The sequence below is a fragment of the Aplidium turbinatum genome, chromosome 14 (assembly GCF_918807975.1).
Source record: "Aplidium turbinatum chromosome 14, kaAplTurb1.1, whole genome shotgun sequence".
Taxonomy (NCBI): Eukaryota; Metazoa; Chordata; class Ascidiacea; order Aplousobranchia; family Polyclinidae; genus Aplidium; species Aplidium turbinatum.
In genome coordinates, this window is record NC_137485.1 from 9724171 (window position 1) to 9743338 (window position 19168).

General features: G+C 38.4%; 1 protein-coding gene and 2 non-coding genes across 3 annotated transcripts; all 3 read left to right on the plus strand.

Moving 5' to 3' along the window:
• The first annotated feature begins 724 nt into the window (after positions 1–724).
• Positions 725–4379, plus strand: LOC145783107 (gamma-aminobutyric acid receptor-associated protein-like 2). The gene has a single exon (XM_082594882.1). The coding sequence runs from the start codon at positions 774–776 to the stop codon at positions 1125–1127; it is 354 nt and encodes a 117-aa protein (XP_082451008.1). The 5' UTR covers positions 725–773; the 3' UTR covers positions 1128–4379.
• Positions 4380–16953: 12574 nt separating this feature from the next.
• Positions 16954–17035, plus strand: Trnal-uag (transfer RNA leucine (anticodon UAG)). The gene has a single exon. It is a non-coding gene; the product is annotated as a tRNA-Leu (tRNA).
• Positions 17036–17843: 808 nt separating this feature from the next.
• Trnal-uag (transfer RNA leucine (anticodon UAG)) lies at positions 17844–17925 on the plus strand. The gene has a single exon. It is a non-coding gene; the product is annotated as a tRNA-Leu (tRNA).
• The last annotated feature ends 1243 nt before the right edge of the window (positions 17926–19168 follow it).

The following is a 19168-nucleotide window of genomic DNA, read 5'->3' on the forward strand; positions in this document are numbered from 1 at the left end:
AAAAAATTGAAAAAATCACCGAATAGGAATCGGACTCACCGAATCAGACTCACCGAATCGGACTCACCGAAACGGGCCATTCCGTGCTAAAATAGATTGATTGCTCCCACAAGTTGAAAATGTTTGTCCTACACAAAATAGTAAAAGAGCTGACTGCAGTAATAATTAATGTTTATCGTTATCCTTTAGGTAGTAGCTTAAAAGTGACTTATCCATCCCAAAAAAGCACGTAATTTATTCACGTAGCAGTTTGTGTGGTGAGTATTCTTGGTGTGGTGAGTTTGCTCATTTGTGGGCTGCGTAACAAAGTGGTGAGAACGTTTGCACGACGATCGAAAGGATGTGGTTTTAACATCACTTCAGAGCATGCGGCTGTGTCTCAACAAGGACATGGCATATTGATATGCCAAATGCAAGAGGAACAGCTGACCTTGTCCCTTCTCTGCTTCCTGTTGTATCGCATCTGTGATCGCAGTGCACTGTATCGCATTCGCAATGGGGGCAAAAAAAAACATGATTATTATTCATAATCCTATGTAGGTTTTCTGAGCCTGTCAGTTCACAATTGTAATGATGGGCAATGTTTGCTGCATTTTTTTATGAAGAGGTCATCCCAATATTACAAAGAATGTGCCATTGCTTGTTGGGTAAACATCAACATGAGATTGCAGCACATAAAGAGCTATGATTTAATGTAACCAATTTCACACAAATTTTCAGATTTTATGCATTAAATTTTAACTCTAAGAAGCCGTTGTACTAATTCAATCACAATGAAGTGGCAATTTAAAGCTGATCACAACCTTGATCATCGACGCACTGAGTCATCAAAGATTGTGACAAAGTATCCTAATCGGGTTCCAGTAATTGTAGAAAAAGCAGAAGGATCAACTATTCAAGATATTGACAAAAGAAAGTATTTGGTTCCCGCAGATATTTCTGTTGCTCAATTTATGTGGATTATTCGAAAACGAATTGATCTTTCTCCAGAGAAGGCCATCTTTTTGTTTGTAGAGAAAGTAGTTCCTAACTCATGTGCAACAATGGGTGCTATATATGCTGACCACAAAGATGAAGACGGGTTTCTGTACATTGCTTACAGTGGTGAAAATACATTTGGACAATGAATAAACTTGATAACTGTCGTGAAGATGTTTTTGTCTGAAGTATTTTATACAAACATGTAAAATCATTTTGTATGAGAGTCTAATATTCTTTATTATTTTTTTGTTTTGAAGGATATGAAATATGTTTTTTCATAAATAAATATTTTAAAACTTGTTGTGACAATAAAAGTTGTAACACGTTCTGCCTGCTTTGATTGCAGACATAGTATAAACATTTATTTTTCTGTATGATTGCATCAGTTGGCAGACATTGTCTTTTTCAATGTGTTGTGCTTGAGATTTTACTATTAAAAGTTAGATTGATTGTGATAGATGGAAAACCAAACTCACATTAACTTCATAATAGAAGACATTTTTTATTAGTTACTCGTAAATTCTCTGTAAGTTAAATATATAAATCTATATAATCAGCTATTTGTTATTTGAGCAGAATGCATTTGTGTATGTTTGGCAAATTGAGACGTAACACGCTGCTACAGTATTTTCAAATTATTGGTCATGTCCTAACTTTACAAATTTTCTTAACATTTTTTTCATTTTGTTTTTTTTGAATGTTGAACTCTTTGAACATTTAACTGGTATTTTATAAAATCAGTTCTACACGGCAACAATCCTACAACAATGAGAACTTTGAGCTAATATAATGCCATAAATATCATTTTCAGCATAATGCCATAAAGTTAGTAAACACATCCTAAATGAGCAGTGACTTGGATCCAACTGTGTAATCACTGTTGGACTTGTAAAGTCTGGAGGTCACTCTTACATGCCAGTACCCACATGTCAGTCAGCTCAACTTGACAACAAATAATTGTTTAAGACTACTAGCATGCAAGTACGTAGCAATGATTGTACTTCATTTTTAAGTATTTTTGTTTTTAAAATTCAACTTTATTCTTTCAAGAAAGTGCTTTGGGCGATTTCAAAGATAGTTTTCAAAATTGAGCATGATGCTTCATTGTGTGTATTTTTTTTTATCTTTTACTGTTTCTCGGAACATTTAAGTAGTTTGTTTTAAGTGCGTGTTGTGTGCAAATTTATGTGACCAGTCTCGAAATACTGACGTTATGGGGGTGTTGAAATTATTCTCTTTGGCGTACCTAATGTTTCAAATTATTTCTACTTCTCTGAAAGTATTAAATGATCTGTAACGTGTTGACATACCTGTCGTTTTCTTAAGCGCAATGTTTAAAGTTTACCTTTAACTGGCCATTGAGCAACAAAATTTTATTGGAATTTAAATGTAAAGCTGTCATGTACTAACTGATTTTGTATAATTCATTTGTGTTGTTTCCTACAGTATATATCTGCCTTTCAACTATCCCATGTGGAAATAGTTTCCAAACTCTTTCCTTTAGTTTTGCCAGCCATTTTGTTTCTAATTGAATCACAGCGTTCATAGAACAGTAACTTTAGGACATGGTAACTTTATGGCGAGGTAACTTTAGTAACCTCAGGTGAATCTTCACTAACTGATGTGTATACAGTATGTATAGTTTATTTCAAATGTGTGGTTCTTGCTTAAGTTTAAATGTATGCTAAGCTAGCTTATTAGACTTTTGGATTGGTATTGTTATCTGTTCACTGTGTCTTATATCCTCAACTACATTTACCACATCGAAATATTTCAAAAGAAGTTGCGCATGGTCTAGTCCAGTGGTTCTCAACCTTTTTTTAGTACTGGGGCCAAATTCAAGACCTAAATTTTGTAAAGGGCTAACACAAGAGAAATGCAATTTAATGTGAAACTTGATTTTGGCTTTGACTTAATAAGTTTTCCAAAACGAGGAGTAATACAGAAAGATGTAATACTGAAAAGCTGGTTAAAATGATGGTTTGTCAATCGGTTTTGGTATTTGGATTTAAATTCCAACCATTTTGCTGAATAGTGCTACACACATGTAAGTTATGTTGAACAGAAGTATTTTTCAGTACATTGCCATCAAGTTGGGATACTTTCCTCTTGGACTCGACTCCGAAAACGAAGTAGACGATCACATTTGAATGCTTGTGTCAGCTTTACATCTGACTGCAAATCTAGCAGCTCCAGTTGAAAATCATCGGGGCGCGATGGCTGCATATATTGCCATAGATGTTGCAAATATTTTCATCAGATGCAGGAAAGAGTTGATACCGTTAATGCGACTTTCAAATTCATCAATCATGTTGCTGACCAGCCTTGTGTACTTTCAAATGATTCGTTGACTTGATGCTTTGGTTTAACCACAGCTTTGCTTAACCCCCGAACGGCAGTGAACATGAGCATGTCTCCCTAGTCAGCATCGATATCTGCAAGAAACTTCTTAAAGTTGTGATGATCAAGCACATCTGCACGAATTTTATTTACTGTTGATGTTACAATTTTTGTCAAATTAGACATCTTCAGTGACTTAACTACGATATTTTCTTGGTGTAAAATGTAGTGGTGCCACATCACAGGGGTAACGTTATCCTCTTCACGCCATCTGTGAACAAGTCCATAAAGACCTTGATTCTTTCCTAGCATAGAAGAACACTAGTCTGTTGCAACTGAATACAGATTTGACGGGTCAAATGTGCTTAGAAGACTTGAACGACATTCACGAAACATATAAGACCTATCTCTTTCGTTGTGCCGTGAATGGAACGTATAGTGAGAAATTGCTCGCAAATGTTAAAGTTTGGTGTAACTCCCCTGATAAACACAGCTAGTTGCCCTGTATCTGTCGTGTGGTGAAACGTTAAGGCATTTTTTTGCTAGCACGTAAGTTATATCACAACCATGTATTCTCGCCAGTTTGGGCAGTTCTTCTCGTACAAAAATGATTTTTTGTTTTATTGATGAGGGCCGCTGTTGAGAATCACTAGTCTAGTCCAAGGGTTCATAACTGGGGTATTCTTCCATCAAAGGGATGGGATACATTCACCAAATAAGAAAAGCCAAACCGAATAATGAATGCCCAAAATCGAATCTGAAAAAGGTTGGTGAAGGTAAACTTACCAGAAAGTTTGCAAAGGGTGAACAAGAGTGAAAAGTTGAGAATCGCTGTTCTAGTTTAATAAAAGCTTCACAAGTATTCATACAATACGTGCAGAACGTATTGCGGTTTTAACGTCGCTTTCGTTTGTTGTATCATATGATGCGCATGATACAACCAATGCTTGCCACAAAGGCAGTGCGCGGTTACTGAGCCAGCTTTCTATTTGTGCTTGTTGTGGTGGAACTGTAAATAAATTCTCTAATGAAACAAAGAAAGCTTGAACGTAGAGTCATTGATAAGGTTTAGTGACCACATCACATTGCATGCAGTTCATCATAACAAAAAGAACAGCTGATGACCGACGTTTACCGGTTTATGGAAATGACGCAATTTATATAAGCAGTGATTGCATACAAACGGTCGGTGATTGCATAGAAACAGTGGTTGGACTGTGCGACGTATTATCATGATTTGCAAGCTTTGATGCATTGAGAGTGGAGTGGCCATGCGTCATTGTTAGTTGTGTTTATTGACCATTGGAAAGAAACTGTGCACAGTTTGACAAGTAAACTGTTGACTGGATTTACTTCGTATAACCTAAGGACCGTTTCCTCGCTTTTCTTCACTCCTTCGATTATGATCAGGGCCGGTGAGAAGATAGTTTGGGGCTGACCCGATACGTATAAAATATAAGACCCTCGGGCCCCCCAATACGAAGCACATCTAAACAAGAGAACAGTAAACAAACTACCTCAATAAGGGAAATACAGTAGAAAAAATATCTGTAAATTATCGAAAAAGAATTAGTTTTATTCAAAAAATAAAGGATTGTCTCTAAAACTTGAACTTGATGCAATTCCACTGTAGCTTACTTAAAAAAATACACGTTGCTCAAAGGTCTCGTATGTCAGTGCTATTGCGTAGGATATCTTTTCCAACGTGTATAGTGCAACATGACGGTTCATATTCAAACAGCCTTTTAACTCGCAACGTGACTATCAGGAAATGGGTTGTTCATTCAGGCTGTGTGCCCAATGCCCATACATTGGAATAGAGTCTAATAGACTGTAGCTAACATTAAAATCGACAAAGTAGGCTAGCTCTTTATTGAGCAAAGAAATTTTTCAACAATACGACATCAGCTAACATTAAAATCGACAAAGTAGCCTAGGCTAGCTCTTTATTGAGCAAAGAAATTTTTCAACAATACGACATCAGCTAACATTAAAATCGACAAAGTAGGCTAGCTCTTTATTGAGCAAAGCAGAAATTCTTCAACAATACGACATCATATTGAAATATAAGCATTTTGCGGCGACTCCCATTTGGGAAGGGCAACCAACTGGCAAGAACTAGTGGTTATGCTAACGCTGTTACACCGATATCGCTTCATTTCCATTGACAAATGGCCAATTTGTTGGAAAATCGGTTCAGTTGTTAAGACCAGTGTTTCCAGAGACACCTGAACGATTTTTGACTGGGGAGCAGGATTATGAAAAAAGGGCACTTTTGTTGCTGAAAGGCCATTTTTTTAAAGTTTTTTGATAAGACATAGCGATAATGATCATCTATCAGCTCATTATCGAGTAATGATACAAATGTCCGATATACAAAGAACAAGGGCATCTTGCTATGTTATAATGATGTAACCTGCTGTGATACAGATTTTTGTGTCGTAAATATTATTTTGAGGCAAAAATGAAAGATTTTACATAGGTTAAAAGCGAAAAGCAGAAATTGTTACATTGCAAAATGTGCAGTAGCTTACATGACCTTAAAAGAGCACCATTGCCCCCCATCTACAGAAAAATTGAGGCAAATGCCCCCCCGCTTCCGCCGCTTCTGAGTGGTTCTCAACCTTTTTCCGCGGGAGGGCCAAATTCAAAGCCTTAGCATTATAAAGTGCTGCAACAAAAAAAGCAATTTAGTGTGAAACTGGGTTTTAACTTTTTTTTCCAAACGGGGGTAGTATTAAACGATGCAGTAGGCCCAGGGGCTCCGAGAGAGGGGAAGTCGGGAAACTTTCCCCCCTAGCATAGCATTGTAAAGGAAAAACGAGTAGTTTTTCGCTTTTTCACGTTTGAGGGGAGCCCGTTTTACCACTAAAGTAATACTGTAGCCTACGGTACCAACTTGAAAAATAAACAAATTTTTTAATGAAATAGGCAGTTCCAAGCATTTTTCGATCATGGTAGATGCTATTTCAGATGTTTCTCAACAAGAACAAATCATTCTCGTATTAAGGTAGGCGATGTAAAACTGCTTCAAGAAGTAAAAATTGATACTGTACGTTAAGCCTACTGATTTTCGTATCATTTAAAGGGTTTCTATTGTTTTAACTTGAAAACTGGTGTTGCTGCGTTTGGCTAAGCGTGTAGCCTACTATTTTTGCTTGACAACTGAACCATTGCTGACTTCAAAAACTGCGTTGGCAAGGCATATTGATGTGGATAGCTAGATATTCAATTGATAGATGTCCGCCCCGATAGCTCAGTTGGTTAGTGCGTGTGACTTCGTTAACGAAGAAGCTTCATGATCAAGCGACGCTAGTCCGATTCTCTGAGTGTGCGCTTAAGCAACGCATTCTGAATTCTGAGGACTGCTCTCAATCCAGCGGCACCTAATGGATGGAATAGTTCCCCGGCAACAGCACTCCAATAATCGGAAACTTCACTTTGTCAATAAGCCAAAGGAAAAAGCACATTTTACTTCCTCACGACACGCAGTGTGCTCTGCCAGTCGCCACTTTTCCACAGCAAATACAGTTTATAGTTGCCTAACTAGTGCTCCCGGTTAGAGGGAGCCAAAGAGTGCAAAACGTGAGAAATCGCGATGTCCCGCTTTGCCCCGTCTTTCCCTACTAAAATTACCAGCTACAATAAGTTTGATTCGCATCATGATTGGAACAAATAGGCTACGCTACTGGCAGGGCCGGATTAAGGGTACAGTGGGCCTAAGGCTGTTTACTAGAAAAGGGCCTATTTTTGCAAACCAAGCTACAAAAAGTAATAAAAATACATACATGAAAAATTGAAATTAATTACTGCAAAATAAGATAAACATAACAGAAAAATGGCTAATGATGGCGCATAATTGGTTTTGAAAATAAACACAATTTTTATTGTCAAATTTGAAGCAGATGGATAAGATAACCTATTGGCAGAGGTGGGCAGTAACTAGTTACAAAAGTAACTAGTTACTTTTTGAGTAACTGTAACGGTAACTTCGTTACTAGTTTCCAAAAGTAACGAAACGCGGTAACTAGTTCCTATTTTAGCACTTTTTCAACAGTTACAGTTACAAGTTACTTTTGCATTGAAATTTTAGTTTTTAATTGCCGTTTATTTCTCTGCACGTGTTTGTGTCTTGCTTAGTGTGTGTTTGCTGCGTTTTGCGCAATAATACATTTTTCTCGCAGATGTATCGGCGCAGCACTGCGCATGCGCAGTTCTACTTTTGTTTTGTGGTTTGGTGGAGAAGAGTTGCCATATTGGCGAATTTATCGCCAAAGTCCAGAAATCTGGCGATTTTTTAAGACCTTTAGCTTCATATTTATGATTTGGCTCTTTTTTGGCGATTTTTGATAACTGATTTGGCTAAATTAATTGTTTTTGGCAATTAATCAATATGTACCAAAACAGGCAAGATACAACAATACAACAGGGTTGAGCATTATAATAATATATTTTACATATTTACAAATGAGTTTAAAGGTCAAACGTTTCCAGTTTAACTTAAGCCCTCATCAGGAACCTGAAAATATTTATAAAAATGCAGTAAATTTCAACTTCTTGATGGTAACTACTGACTATAAGCATCAAGAAACACGCAGCGATTAAAAGCAATTTGTTGATGCTTATAGTCAGTTAGTTAGTTACCTTCAAGTAGTTGAAATTTATTGCATTTAGTGTAACGCTTGCAATGCCTCTAAAAAGATTGTCTGACATAAAACCAGCAACAGCATTGCTGTTTGCTTGCCGTTGGTGGACGTTCTTGTAGAAGCAATACAAACCAGATTTGGTCATTGGTTCGAGGACAGCGACTTTCAGCTTGCGACTGCATTCCACCCACAATTTAGACTTATCTGTGTTTAATGCCTGATCATTAAGCGACACTGCTGAATTGAAGACCAAAATAAAACAGAACATGCTTCAAGCAATTGAAGAAGCAAACTGCTCTGCTGGAGAGGGGAGTAGCAGCGACACTGAAGTGGATGGTGGTAGGTAGAGCCACGCAGGACTTTTGCACCACTTTACGCAAAAAACAATAAAAGAAAGCAATGCGCGTTGAATCTGTTATAGGAGTATTTGGAAGCGGACCCTGAGGACAAGTTAAGCGGATCCAGATTCACAATTGGACCGATGAAAAAACTGTTTTAAAAACATAACACTCCCATTTCGTCAAGTGCTGCAGTGGAAATATTGTTTTCATTGCAGCACTTGTTCATCACCAGACTTTATTCGTTCATCCCCGTCGCCGACACACGCTCCATCGACCTGACACTACCAAGACAGGCATGGGTGCGCCTCAACCGTCTCCGTGCGGGCGTCGGGCTTTTCCGCTCAACCTTGCACCAATGGGAAATGGCCTCTTCCTCCTCCTGTGAATGTGGTGCCGAGGAACAGACCGCAGACCACATCATTGATTGATTAAATCTTTATCCTCGGACTGGGAAAGCTTCTTGCAGAACTTAATCCTGGAAGTTTCGCATTCTTGTAGACTAAAGGCTTTAAATCACTGACGCAGGCCCGGTCACCGATATTGACAGAGTGAATTTTCCGATTGTTGAAGTCTCGTTGCCGGGAAATTATTCCATCTATTAGATGCCGCTAAATGGAGAGCAGTCCTTAACGTGCGTTGCTCAAGCGCATGCCCTGAGATTTGAACCAGTGCCGCTTGATCTTGAAGCTTCTTCGTTCCAGAAGTGACGCGCTAACCAATTGAACTATCGTGGCGGACATCATCAATGACTGTAACATCTTCAAGCCACCTAACGGAGTGGAAGGTCTGCGTGTCATGAATGATGAAACCAAAGACTGGCTGCTCTAGTAGCCTTCCAGTGTAGTCCGGGAACATCGTGAATCTGGGGCGGTAAAAGAATCTCGGCAATGGTAAAGGCGGTAAAAGAATCTCGAATCTCTGTAAATAGACTCTCGGCCCCAGAGGCTCACAGGGCGACGACGATTGGGCAAAGACATTTTAAAGCCCAAAAGGGCAGGCCTGAGTGACGAGCACTTTGAAATGCTCGTATTTCTCAAAGGAAATAAACATATAAGCCACTGAGTATTTTTTTTTAAATAAAACCTTGTTGGTTTTGTATCATACTTGTGCTTGTGCTGTTATGTTAGCATGGATTGCTATAACACTATATATCAAACATTGCGGTTAAACTGGACTTGCATGCAGAGCTGGCCAGGTGCAGAGTTTTATGTTCAGATTTGTGAGTAACTGAAAGTAGGGGAGGTAGGGGACCTATGGAACCAAATTCAGATTTTTTGAAATTTAGCGATACATGTTAGCACACGTTGGCCAAAGTGGTGTTTTTCTAATACTGCAGTCCACGCTCTACATAACTGCGAAAAATAAGAAGATTTCAATAACTATTTGTTATATTTTTTTATATATTTAAAACGTGACTCAAGTGTTCCATAGGTCCCCACGGATGGGGACCTATGGGACATGGTCGGGGACCTATGGAACACGTATTTTTAGAAAAATATTGTTAAAGGTGCTGCACAATTAACTTGATTTTTACTTTTAATATCACGGTTTCTTCTGTTTATTAGAGCGTACAGAGATTTTGCGACAATAGGTTGTAATTACTGGACAATAAATGCACAAAATAAAATCAAAAGTGAAGAGTATTTGTCAGTTACAGATTTACAATCCATAATGTGCAAGATTTCCTTCAAACTTAAAAATTCCAGACAGACGTTTTGTAGCAGCACAAGGTATTGGCGCAGACAGAATACGGACGATGTCAGCACCTTTTACTGATGCCAGGTCATCTTCCTCTGGAAACAAAAAACCACCCGTAATCTTCTGAGAGCGCTTCATATATTTGACATCAAAATCACCATCATCATCTGGTCCATCTGTAATAACCGCTATAAAATTTTGGTGTCGTTTTCCGTTTGTGAATACCTTCACGATGATGTGATCGCCAACTTTTACAAGATCTGCAAGCGACTCTTGGCCACAATCTTCTGCAGTTTGTCTTTCCTGGTAATCGCTGTCTTCAGCGCTTGATGATTCCTCATCATATTCAGTGTTGGAATGGAGAGACATGGCCAGATCACTGTCGCTACTGGAAGAGAGCTGTTGTGCTCGTTTAGTAAGCACTGACACTTTGGCTCGATTGGAAGACACTGGTACTTTTTTCTTTCGCAGTGATGAAATCCTTTCTTTCTCTGGAGTGTCAGTGATGATGGCTGTTTTTGATTTCGTTCTGGTACTTCGCTTTGCTGTGGATGACACTCTCGGATAAGGCAGAATAGACGTTAGGAGAGTTTCATCATCAATTTCAACATCGGTTGCCCAAATGCCATCGGATAAATTATTAGCAGGAGTTCCTTCTTCAAGTGGAATGTCAGTGACAACTGAAGGCAAAAAAACATCATCTGGGAAAATGTCTGGATTGAAAGGATATATTCCCGTAGCTCTAAAAGAAGAAACAATGTTTTGAATTGAGAAAGCTCTGGCAAAAGCTTGCCCAGACAGTTCGGCTGTCTCGTAAATAGTAACTGGGCGTCCACTGTGCTGGCTCAACCACGAGTCGATAAAAGAGCCATAATATTTTTTAAAAGGGCCGTACACACAAACATCCAGAGGCTGCAGCTTGTGGCTACAATGCGGTGGGAAAGTAAGCAACGACAACCCGTTTTCTTTGGCAATGTCAATAGCTTCTAGAGAAATATGGCTAACATGGTTATCCATTAAAAGCACTCCAGCAGGTTTGCTTTTCGAGATGTTCATATGTTCAATAAAATGAGCTAAAACTTGTGGAAATAATTCGCTATTCATCCATCCGGAGTTACATGCCAATCCAAGGCTTCCCGGAGGAGCACCTTTCAACATACGATCTTGAAAATGAACCCTGGGAAATATGTAGACAGGAGGAAGAGCATGTCCTGTAGCGCTAATGCAACAGCACATGGTCACATTAACGCCACGTTCAGCAGACGAAATTCGGCTGACTTGCTTCATGCCTTTCTCTGCAAGAACTTTACCAGAGCTCACAACAGTGGACACGCCAGTTTCATCTAAATTAAAAATATTTTGAGGAGGAACAGAGCTAAGACCACGGAACAATACTTCTTTTAAGTTTTCAAAGAACGCATTTACAGCAATTCTGTTGAACCCCATAGTACGAGCTAAGCTTGTTGATTCAGGATGTCGAAGACTTATGTTTCCAGCTCTTTTTCTGAATCCACGAAGCCAGTCTTCACCGGCAGCCTGGTGAACCTCCCAACTTTTAGGAATCGCTAACTGTTTCCTCACTGCAAATTTGAAAGCTAATTGCCTGGTTTTGATTTTAGAAAGGCCGTAGAACATCTTTGAAGATTGCGTGATGTATTTCAATAACGTCTGTTCTTCCTCTTCAGTGAAAATCTAAAAATAAATATCGGTTTTAAAAATTCAGTAGGTCTTTAACTCTTTATGCTAAAATGGTATATAGGAGAAAGCTCAGGTTATTAAAGTCTTTTAGCATTACAACTGTGTCATAATTTTGCTTTTACTTTATGCTAAAATTATGATAGATCCGCAATAATGTTAGCTAGTTTCGTTAATATGCTTTGGTGATATTTACCTGTTTAGTTACCATGCTTTGCTTGGAAATTTCTTCTGTACCATGCTCTCTTGCTTGTCGAATGTATCTTGAGAGAGTCGTTTTGGGCACACCATAAACAGCTACAGCACCTCTAAGAGTTTGACGTTTATCGATAACATCTTTCACAGCTAATTTTAGTTGCTCGTCAGTAAACAATCTTCTCATGTTCTTACTTTTTTTAAAAGTTGGCATTGTTGAGAAGTATTTATAAGGGCACACACAACAATTTATTGATATATCTGAACAAACAAAGTCAACAAATAAACAACAAGCAAAATCGCCTTAGTCAGAGACCTATGGACCACTGCCCCATAGGTCCCCACCCCATGGTGGACCATAGGTCCCCAGGCAGCCATTTTCAATTGTACACTCAGATTAGCACTAACGATCAGACTAGCAGCTATAACCTTGTTAGTACCTGTAAACAGCTCAAATAAGCTTTCGATATAACTACAAAAGCTTTCTGAAAATTCTTGTTGTGATTGCTAAACTTCAAAATATAATGACCTGTCTTTTTTTACTTTCATGCCCTAAAAAAACGTTTTAACGATGAAGAGGTAACTTTCGCTGCTGCTAGCCAAATTAACACGTGCTGACAAGAAAGAGAGACATCTCGGTTCCACAACATAAATAGCGCAACAAAACAGACACTAGATGGCGAAATATTGCAATGGTTCCATAGGTCCCCTGGGTCCATAGGTCCCCTATCTCCCCTAACTAGTAACTGTAACTAGTAACGGTAACTAGTTACTTTTAAAAATCGGTAACTGTAACGATAACTCAGTTACTATTTTGGCCAAGTAACTGTAACTGTAACTCAGTTACTTTTGAAAGTAACTTTGCCCACCTATGCCTATTGGAAAGAAAGAAACGGACAGGAGGTAGGCCTACATATGGTAATACTTTACCTAATGACACTCTAAACCAGGGGTTTTCAACCTTTTTTCCACCGCGCCTCCCTCAGAGCAATCAATGTGGTCTCGCGTCCCCCCATAAAAGTATTCAACAAAAGCATATTCAATGCAAAATTTAACTAAATTTGCCGACATTTAGTTATGTTTAGTTTTGCTGTTCTAACGTAAACTTGCGAAACGAAAAACGTTTTTTTGCGATGATATCACGGCTTTTACGCTTATTACATTTCCTCCGATTGTTATTTCCATTTTCTATCAAGATTAGCTAGATAATAGGAGAAAAAATAATGAGAATAATCTACGTTTTCGCACTTTCACCGGTTGAATTTATAGCAATCTTTTATGGATTTGTAATTTCAGTGAGATGGCTGGTGCTGCATATTTTCCACTTGCGTGCACCGTCTATGCGTGCACCTGTTGCTGAAAGAACTTTCAAACGAAATAGCCGACGCTAATTTTTTCAATGCCATTGAAAACATTACTGAGAAATGTATATTTTGCATAGGATTCTACATAATTTTGCTTTTTTATCATAACGTTGTTACTGGTTAACTTTAGTCTGCACAAAGCAACGTAGCCTACAAGAACTTGGTGAAAAATATCGAATGCTTTCCTGTACGGTAGTTAAAGCCTTTTGCAACGTCTGAAAGCTTAAACGATATAATAACCTCAAATGGAGGAATGGTCGATTGCGAAAAAAACGCAGTTTTTATAATCTTTTCTGGCAAAAAAGAACTGAAAACAATAGCCTACACTGAAATTTCAAGCGCCTTGCGAACCTCCGAAAAATGGCTCGCGACCTGCGATCCCTAGGTTGAAAAGCCCTTCTCTAAACTCAATTTCGATAAAAGTGGCGCCCGCGTGGTTTTGGAAATGAGCTCTTCATATGTATTGACTCAACTCGGTCATTCGTTTTTAAGCAAAAACTGTACTGTACTGTTACTGGATCTGTATCACTATCAGCCTTTCAAAAATTGAGGGCCGAATTTTTCCAGGGCCTAAGGCTATAGCCTTATTAGCCTAATGGTTAATCCGGCCCTGGCTACTGGTACGCAGACTTGTCAAGAGGTAATGTCATCATCGACCCAACAACGGCTCTTTCAAAATTCCACTCAACAAACAGACAAAAGTGGATAACAGGATCATCACCAAACACGCCCGCACTGCCCAAACACTACATAGACAGGGTAGCATACTTTCAGCAGTCCTGGATGCCCACGCTGCGAATCTATGCGAATCCATCATTCAGGACGTTGATCACCTGGTCAAGGATCGCCCATAGTCACCAAAATCAGTGTTGGATATGGAGCAATAGCCTATGTGTAGATGTAGATATGTGACGACATTTTTAAAGACTGGTTGAATTTGCCAAAGTTATCGCATTTGAGATGTGCAAACCATACGACTCTACAATCTTTTCTAGACAAATTAGTGAACAGTAGCCTCAGCAATTTTGCTGCAAGTGCATTCGCGTGATTTTTGTTGATTTTCATATTGATACGTTGTTAAAATCTAAACTTAAAAGGAATTCAATTTCACGCTGAGGAAAGTACACCAAGTTCAACGTAAAACATATGACGCAACGCATGATACGATTTCGTTGCTTTTATTTTTGCTGAAAAACAATTTTTGGGGCCCATTTTAGGTAGAGGAAGTGCGGGACCGATGGGACACGGGGACCGATGGGACACGGGGACCGAAGGGACAGCGCGATATCTTGCCCTCTAGTGAATAGTTTTTGGCAATATTGATTTTGGACACGAAATATGTAGCCTATCTCAGGTTGCGCACGTGAAAGGAGTAGGATCTAGCTCAACTGTGTAAACAATGGCGGCAAAAGATTAATTTTAAGACCCTCAAATAAATTGTAGCTATAGGATTAAAAAAAATCTGTGGAAAATATCAGAAATAACAATGATTGACAATAAAGTTGTTTTAAATCAGTGATATAAGAAGCAAGGTTTGTGATACTAATGGAGATTCAGATGTCAACAGCATGGACAGCAGAAAAATATTTCTCAAAATTGCTGATTGCGGGACCGATGGGACAAGGGCATTTTAAATAGGCATTTTAATTTGTCTTTCCAAACAATGAGGATGTTGCCTCAATTTCTCAAAAAGATATAGAAAAAATAATCCTTGCCACAACCAGTTGATATAACAACACGCCTAAGCGGCATTCTACGTTTCTCAGAGGTTGTTTTGTCTGTATAGACAATCTATACATGGATATTGCAATTGCTTACGAACATTGACAAAGGAACTTGACTTTTCATGTTGATTTTTCACTTTTAATGTAAATAACCAATTTCAGTTCATAAAATCATTTTTTGTACTTCTTTTGTGCAATTTTAGATATGTCCCATCGGTCCCATAACACTGTCCCATCGGTCCCATAGGTATGGGACCTATGAGACAACCAACAACATTGATAAAATGTTGAACAACTCAATAACTAATTATAACATTTCAATAATTTTTATATCATATCTTGTAAGTCTGTGGATCACAAACTATGAAAAAATGGACGACGTAGCATTTATTTTGGAGTCGCTATTAACAAATAAAAAAATCTGTCCCATGGGTCCCGCACCTACCCTATTGTTTCCCGACCAGTCCTGATTTCTCTCGGAGGCCCTGAGTAAGCCTACTGAAAAACCACTAGAAAATTGTGTTCGTCAATTGGTTGTGATATTTGGATAGACCTATAATTCCAACCATTTTGCAAAAAAGTGCTTCAGACAAGTAAGTTGTTGAACAGAAGCATTTTTCAATTCATTGGCTAGCACGTTAGTAGCCTATACTTTCCTTATTGAAGTGATTGACCATATTTTGTTAACTCCAGCTGAAAGTTACTGAGAGGCGGTGGATGCGTTTATTGTCATACATGTTGCAAATGTTTTTATCGGCGGCAGGAAAAACTGAGTAGGCTACTGTTGATGCGGCTTTCAAATTCATCAATCGTATCACTGATAAGCCAAGTCTAGCCTACTTTCGAATGAACCGTTTAGCCTACTTGGTGCTTTGGCTTAACCATAGCATGGGTTTCGGGTTAACCAACCATGTATTGAAAATTGAAATAGCTTGAGCAAGAAGAAACAAAAGATAAATTTCACGTTCATAACGTCACAATCTGTTGCTAAGTACAAAATGTGTTCACGGGATAATTTGTATACTGCATATAGTGTATACAGGCCGACAGTAGAATATAGACAAATATCAAGCCAACCCGAAGTACATTTTACGTGCGTCGGTTGCTCGAATGAACTCATTTGCAACAGCTTCTAATTCAATGGTGTCCATCACCTGTTTGTGAATACTGAATAGTCGCACACATTCGGTTATTTAAATTGTTGTCTGTCATTGTAGTACGAAGCCACGTTTTTACTCACTTCATGGCGCTAAAACTGCGTTCAGCATTGACCGAGACGAGCGCGGTTTTGACCGAGTTTGCACAAAAGTTTGTGTATTTCCGAAAGACAGTCTTGTTACATGTGTTCTTTTCTCTGTTTTATTTTTTTATTTTTGGCTGTTTGTTTGTTGGGTTTCGTGGCCGTGCTAACTACAGACATACAGCCTACTAAGCCTAGATGATTTTCTATTCAGGCACGTTTTAAACCTGGGGTTCTCAACCTAGGGGTCATGGCCCCCTAGTGGGCCATGGAAAAATTTAAAAAATAATAATTTTTTAACTTTATCATCTCTAAGTCCACTCGAACACGATATAACAAAAAAAAATAAATTAAAATTTAATAAAAACACTCTGAGTACATTTTTTCCAAATCTTCATGAAATGACGTTTAAAATTAAATTGACGAATTAAAATGACGTTTCTTAATTTTTTAAAAGGTTGAAAAAATAGGGGAGCCATTGATTTTTCAAAATTTTCAAAAGGGGCCACGGTGTAAAAAAGGTTGGGTACCCCTGTTTTAAACCTTTCAAGGTTTTGCCACCTTTTCTCGTTCATTAACGTAGGCTACTGCTGGTAGGTCTATATCGACTCTTGCAGTTATAGTATTATCCTTTTCGTCCCGGACGCGTTAATGACGAAAAATGATTGATAATAATTGATCAATCAACTGTGTTCATTCTAGGAATAGACAATCTTGTAGTTATTCGTGGGTAGCGTGGCCGAGTGGTCTAAGGCGCTGGTTTTAGGCACCAGTCATTTCGATGGCGTGGGTTCGAATCCCACCGCTGCCAACTTTGCTTAGTTTTCATCAACATTTTCGTTTGACAAACATTAATTTAACTGGTTTACTCAGTTTTGTTTTCTGAATTTATTTTTAAGGAGCCTTTCACAATATCAGTGACGTCATTAAGTTCTCCGGATGACAAATTTCATTTTTTAGCCTAATATCTCAGATGTTCTTTGAAATTTGAAGGCTTTATCATGCCATTATCACGTTTTGCCAATCATGCATCACGATATCTGAATAGTTATGAATTCTATCCAATCTTAAGAGTGCAGTAATTTCTTTGCCTGTTGCTACCTAAACCCGCCGTCGCGAAGTGTGGCAGGCTGGTTCTTTGAAGTCTTTGACCTGGCTATGTTTATTGTGCTCCTTTTGCCATGTCATTTATTTGTACCCGTGCGTTGTCAATGCAAACAAAACAGTTCATCACCGTTTCCGTCAAAAGGAGCACAGCAATGAGTCTTTCCCAGTTTTTCGGGTTCGCCTAGGCGAGGCTTTTTAATCTTATCCAGTATAGACTACCAAATGCCTATAACATAACTTCTTGCGATTACCAGAAGTATGCCAGAAATTAATTTACGTTCACAATATATCAACACATATTCAGGTAGAGCTTCAAAATTGCAAAAATGCTCTCTTGGCTGTACTTTTGTAATCTAGAAAAAAGAGGAAATATAAGAGGCTTACACTTCTTGCTCAAAACAAAACACAAAAGAGTTGTGAAAATTATTAATGAATTAAAGAAGTCGCTCGAGAACAGTATAGCAAGGTTCAACCTGGAGTCCTAGGAAGAGACAATCTCGTCATTGGTCGTGGGTAGCGTGGCCGAGTGGTCTAAGGCGCTGGTTTTAGGCACCAGTCATTTCGATGGCGTGGGTTCGAATCCCACCGCTGCCAAGTTTGTTTAATTTGAGAAGTTGTTTGTTTGAATTTGAAGATTTTTACGTTTGAAAAACTAGCCCAAAGAATGGTTGTAGAATAATTAAAATCGTATTGATGAAGACATCATGTCTTTAAATTTACATCGTAGGGGAAAGTGGTGTAACTTGGACCAGTGTGTAATTTGTACCAGTCCCCTAACTAAAAAAACAAAAATTGTTTTGTCAATATTTTTGAACAGCTTGAAAGAAAAAATAAAAATAGCCCGGATGTGAAAAACTCAGCGCATTTGGTTTAGAAACGTGGATGGGAGATTGGAATTTGTGGTTTTGGGTATGCTGATGTTATTTTGGGGAGTTGGTTGCTTAGCACTCAGATGTTATTGGCATGACGTTTGAGACTGATATGATGTTGGTATTATCTCTAACCTATAAGGAGATGTTGTGATCAATTACAAGACTTATAAACAAGTATGGAGGTCATAGTTGGTAATTTTTAACAGTGCATGACCGTGTGTAATTTGGACCAGTCATCTCACCTATGCAGCATCGCGTCAGTTCAAAATTCCCAAAGCTTCAGTGTTAAGACATGTCAATAATACGCTACCAATAAATATGCTACACAAGAGTCAAGAAACATTGGTCGACAACTTGATCTCTCCGAAAATATTGAAGATCAACTGGTCAAACATGTTTTGGAAATGGAGTCAAGATTTTATGGTTTAAGGGCCAAAGACATAAAAAAGCCCTGCGTATGACATTGCGTCTGCCAATAATATCAATACCGCTTCAACAGTGAAAAGAGTTTGGCTGGAAAAGGTTGGCTGAGGGGATTCTTGAACCGTCATCCAGAAAATTCATTGTGAAGACCTCAAGCAACTTCGCTTCAAATTACATACTCCAATGGTCCAAAATACACACCCCAATGGTCCAAAATACACACCATATGTGTAATTTGGACCATTTTTGAACATTTTTTATTGCTTAATTATTCTGTATTTTTTTTATTGTACGTGGATGGTTTATATTTTCTACACTGGTTTGCAAGTACCTAGACTGTATCTGGTTGAAAAATAATACACATTGACCGGCAGTTGCCTGAGTTGTGCTTATTTTTCTTTGAGGGGTTCAAAATACACACCTTTCCCCTATATCTTATTAGAAGCAAGAAATTTGATGATTTCAAGCATTTTAGCTTGTTCGAGTAGAACATTGAGATTGAAACTAAAACTCGTGCAATAATCGAATTGTTAGATGGGTTG